Source organism: Chinchilla lanigera, unplaced genomic scaffold (genome assembly GCF_000276665.1).
Source record: "Chinchilla lanigera isolate Chin_1 unplaced genomic scaffold, ChiLan1.0 scaffold00018, whole genome shotgun sequence".
Classification (NCBI taxonomy): domain Eukaryota; kingdom Metazoa; phylum Chordata; class Mammalia; order Rodentia; family Chinchillidae; genus Chinchilla; species Chinchilla lanigera.
In genome coordinates this window covers 14,509,440-14,513,743 of record NW_004955419.1, presented here as the reverse complement: position 1 = coordinate 14,513,743, position 4,304 = coordinate 14,509,440, and the positions used below count along the sequence as shown (strand labels likewise).

Here is a 4,304-nt window from a genome sequence, read left to right as displayed (position 1 = left end):
AGTGCCTCTGTTGACCTATGTGCCTTGAGTCACAACAGACAAGATGGGCATTTGGGGCCAAGCAGTACAAGCTGGACCTTCATAGGGGCTGGAGAGTAAAGGTCAGCCGCATAGGTTATCAGCCACGTCCTCCTGATGAAACCTCAATAAAAACTCAACACTGAGCTCAGGGGAGCTTCCTTAATTGGAGACACCCCATGCATTGTAGCCCAGAGAGCTGTGCAATCCCTGATTCCACTGGGAGAGGACATTTCCAGTTCTGCTCTTGGAAACTTCCTGGACTCTGTCCTATGCTCTCTTCCTCTGGCTCGCCTTCATGTATAATCTTTAGCTATAATCAACCATAACTGCAGATATAACCATTTTCAGTGAGTTCAGTGAGACCTCCCAGTGAAACAGTAAAGCTGAGAATGGTCTTGGGAACTTCCCCGAAACTGAAATTCATGTTAGAAGTGAAGGTAGGCAGCCTGTGAACTGTCTCCCCAACACTGCAAATACTTTGAACACGCAGCTGTCCAACAAGTCTCCATCCGAAGAAGGGATGAATAAGGGGATTTGTGTATGCAGCAGATGAAGCTATATCCGCTATGTAAGGGCAGTGTTTTCTCAAATACAGCATAAACAGATTTTGTGTTCACATGGTGTACATGACAAAATGAGACTTTATGTTGCTGTCACCCTTTTCCAATGACCCTTTGGCATTTTCTAGTCACACTGAAGTCACATTTTAAACATATCTGAAGAACTAGACTATTTCAAGCACCAAGCAGATTTTTGCCAAAAGGTTGGGAATAATAGCAATATTATAAAGCTTTTTAGAGAGGCCAGGTGACCTGAAAGGAAGATGGAGTTGAATGAGCTTCCTGTACAGCTGCTCCAGTGTGGATATCAAGAGGGTAGTTGGGCATAAAAGAGACAAATCTTCCATCCACAGTCAGCAGAAGCTTCACGCAATCAGGAATGACCCCTCCAAGAAATCTTAGAGGCTAAGCATACTCTGAACTGCTACCCTGTAGGCCAAATAAGGTCTCTTTTATATATGAGATCAGGGTATTTCTGGTCCAAAAGAGGGCAAAGACTATGGATTTGATTTGAAGCCACCCTGCCACCCCTGGAGATACCAAGAAAGGATTTTTCTCTATCTCTTTTTGAAAGTCTGGCTCAGGGGCAGTTATGTCCCATTACCTGAGGAATCACTGTGAAGCAGTTGCCATAGGGTCATTAGCCGAGAACAGAGTGTGAGCACCGCAATGAGGCCCAGATGCCCGGGAAAGAACTTCATACCCATGCTAGGCTTCATCTTCTTGATGAGCCAGAACTGAGTTTTCTCCCATGATGCAGTTCTGACCTCAGGAATCTCCAGAGGTGACGGGCTGCACTATCCAGGCCTGGGATCACTGCCCTTTCAACTTTTCAGTCCTCCACAGTGATACAGTTTTGATCAGATGTACTTGAGTGACACAAAATTTGCCATGGATATTTATGTTCTCTTTCCAATATCAGGAATTTAAACATCAACTTTCATTTTCAGATTCCCATGATGGGCAAATTCTGTGTTGGTGGAATCCAGTTATATGTGAACTCCCCCATCCCAGACCTTGTTGTTTTAGAGAACAATGACTTAAATTTTACAAAGTGTGAGAATTTGAACATTTCTCAATATTTCCTAGAACTCCCTCAGGAGAAAGCTCTCATGTTTGCTCAGCTTCCACGTTCTAGCTTCCTTACGGGCTGCCTTCAGCTCCTTCTTCAATTTTCCAGGAAATCCCATTTACACAAACCCCTTGAGAATATTTCCTCAAATATGAGGAGCAACTTGAGGAATGCAAGCAAACTTACACTGTGCTTAAGATGTCCCCATTCTTAAATTTATATTTCTCTTTATCTATTTCTTAGATTTATCTTTAACCACCAGCTACTGGCTGATTCTTCCATGTGGGACACCCCAGGTGATCATACTACTTCTTTCCATTACTTCCTCTGTAATCTTTCCAAAAAGATTGCATTCTTTGTTTGGTACCAGGTACCACTGGTACCATTCTTTGGTATCGGGTATTGAACTCAGGACCTCACACTTGCTGGCAGGTGCGGTGCCATTGAGCTATATCCCTGGCCCTCACTCTTTATTATAGGAGAATAATCTAATCAGAGCAACTTTCTCTTATATCACATTCTCTATCATTTTATCAATCTATTTTCTTATAAGACAACTCTTTCCTTGAAAGAAATTCTGAGATAGCTTAGCAGGATAGCTCATGCCTGTAATCTCGGCACTCAGGAGGCTGACATAGGAGGATTGTTGTTTGTTTGAGGCTAACCTGAGCTACATAGTGAGTTCAAGAAGGCCAGTCTAAATTATACAGAGAAACTACATCTCAAAAGAAAGAAGAGAGAAAAGAGAGAGCTAGAGAGGGAGACAGAGAGCTAGAGAGGGAGAGAGACAGAGGAAAAAATTCTGGATTAAACTATTGAAGTGGCTTTCTTTAATTCACAAAGAGCTACTGTTGCACTGTCAGGTTCAATACACAAGATCATTCCTGCCATACATGGAAATGGACACTGTCTCCTACTAGGCTTACTGGAGACAGACTCACAAACAGACCTGCATGTAGACCATTTATTGAGTTTAAGACTACTCTACACAGGTGAGAGGCCTGGGGAGGTGGCAGTGGGCAAGCCCCACACTGCCCTTGCAACAACTCTGAGCAAGATGTGGATGAAAAGGGTATAGTGGTGCTTTTCCTGAGGTCAAAGTTTGTCTCAGCCTGGGGAGCTGCTCTGAAGGCAGTGATACAAATCGTCTCCCTACAATGGGACCGTGAAGATTTCAGTCCGTGCAGCATACAGCCTGTCACTACTGACTCTCAGGGCACTGTCTACAGGCCCTAGGGGCCTGATCCTTTACCTGTAGGAATCCAATCTTAGACTCAACATACACACATACACTCTGTCACTGTTACAGACATACACACGCACACACACACACACACACACACACACACGCACACTATGATTCTTCCAATGGTCTCCATCCACAGAGGTACGCAGGTATCTTGCCAGGCCAGCTGACCTTAGCTTTCCCAGAAATAACTGCTTTTCCTCTTCTGAGACAAGACTTGATTTTTGATATGGAAGAGATGTTTGGCTCAAATTGGGGTCAGTAACAAAGTCCCAAATGGGGACCCCAGGGTCTGACCTGTTTGTTCAGTCCACGAAGGCCCTCCAGCGTGTCTGTCCTCACAGGCCACGGGACAATGGACTGAGCCCTGTCCTGCTGCCTCTCAGAAGGACTGAGCTAAGAAGGGCTGAGGACTAGAGATCCCAGAGCAAGGCGGCAGGACACGGAGGGTTTGGGGAAAGGAGAGAGTGTATCCAGCGGAGTGAGGAACTAGCCACATGGAGTGACAGTGAGCTGCTGTTTTTGCCCTGGGCCCAGATCCTGAAACATATCCTAGGCCTGGGCTGGGCTGGGCTTTTGAGAGGAAAAGCATCCAGAATCTCTGATTTCAGCACCACGGTGCAGCTCTTTGGTAGAACATTTGCCTACCATGCGCAAGATACCTGGTTAGATCCCAGCACTGCAAAAAATTTCTGATGTCAAATGTCAAGCAAAATAAGTCTTTTTTTTTTTTTTTTAAAGTTTCTTTCTTTTTTTTTAAATTTTAAAGAGAAAAAATAAAAAGGATACTAAATTTCAATACAAGATGATAGGAAAATAACAATGGTTATTACATGGCATATTGCTGTCTTGAAAGCAGTTGCTCAGATGACCAGATATAGGCAAAGCTGGTCAAACAGTACAAGCACTAACAGTTCCTTTCAATGAGCTAATAGAAATCAGTGAGCAGGTCTTTCGTGATGAAAAGAGATAAGCCTGAGAACGTTGCCTTGAGCAGTGTTTCCCCCAGCACCCGTTCAGTAGAAAAGTATTTATCTTGGAGTAGTTCAAAGGCTAAAATCGGTCCCGCAATCAGACAGTGCTGGCACAAGCGCGAGTCCTCTTCGCATACCACGCTCCCGTCTCCTCCGCCGCTGGCCCCCTTACACTGTTTCCTGCCCTCTCCTGCCCAAAGGGAGCCTAGCGCCCCCTGCCGCCTTCTTCGCGTAGGAGCTTGACCTGTCTATCACCTGCTCCCTCTCTGTCTAATTCCTCAGTCACTCCCTTCCTACCAGCCTTTTTTTCCAAGCCTAAAATCCTTCCCAAGAACGCGCTAAGCAGCCTTCCTCTTGAATCACACCTCTAGATGTACCTTATCACCTGCACCTGGCAGCTGTTGCCTACGGGTCTGTGCTCACCACAACCT

At 45.1% G+C, this 4,304-nt stretch overlaps 1 protein-coding gene across 1 annotated transcript in view; it reads left to right on the top strand.

The window, feature by feature from the left end:
* The window catches only part of Znf883 (zinc finger protein 883), a 17,081-nt gene that overhangs the window by 3,230 nt on the left and 9,547 nt on the right, over positions 1 to 4,304 (top strand). Inside the window, 1 exon segment of the mRNA XM_013513104.1 lies at positions 1,504 to 1,637. Coding sequence (XP_013368558.1) covers positions 1,504 to 1,637 — 134 coding nt within the window.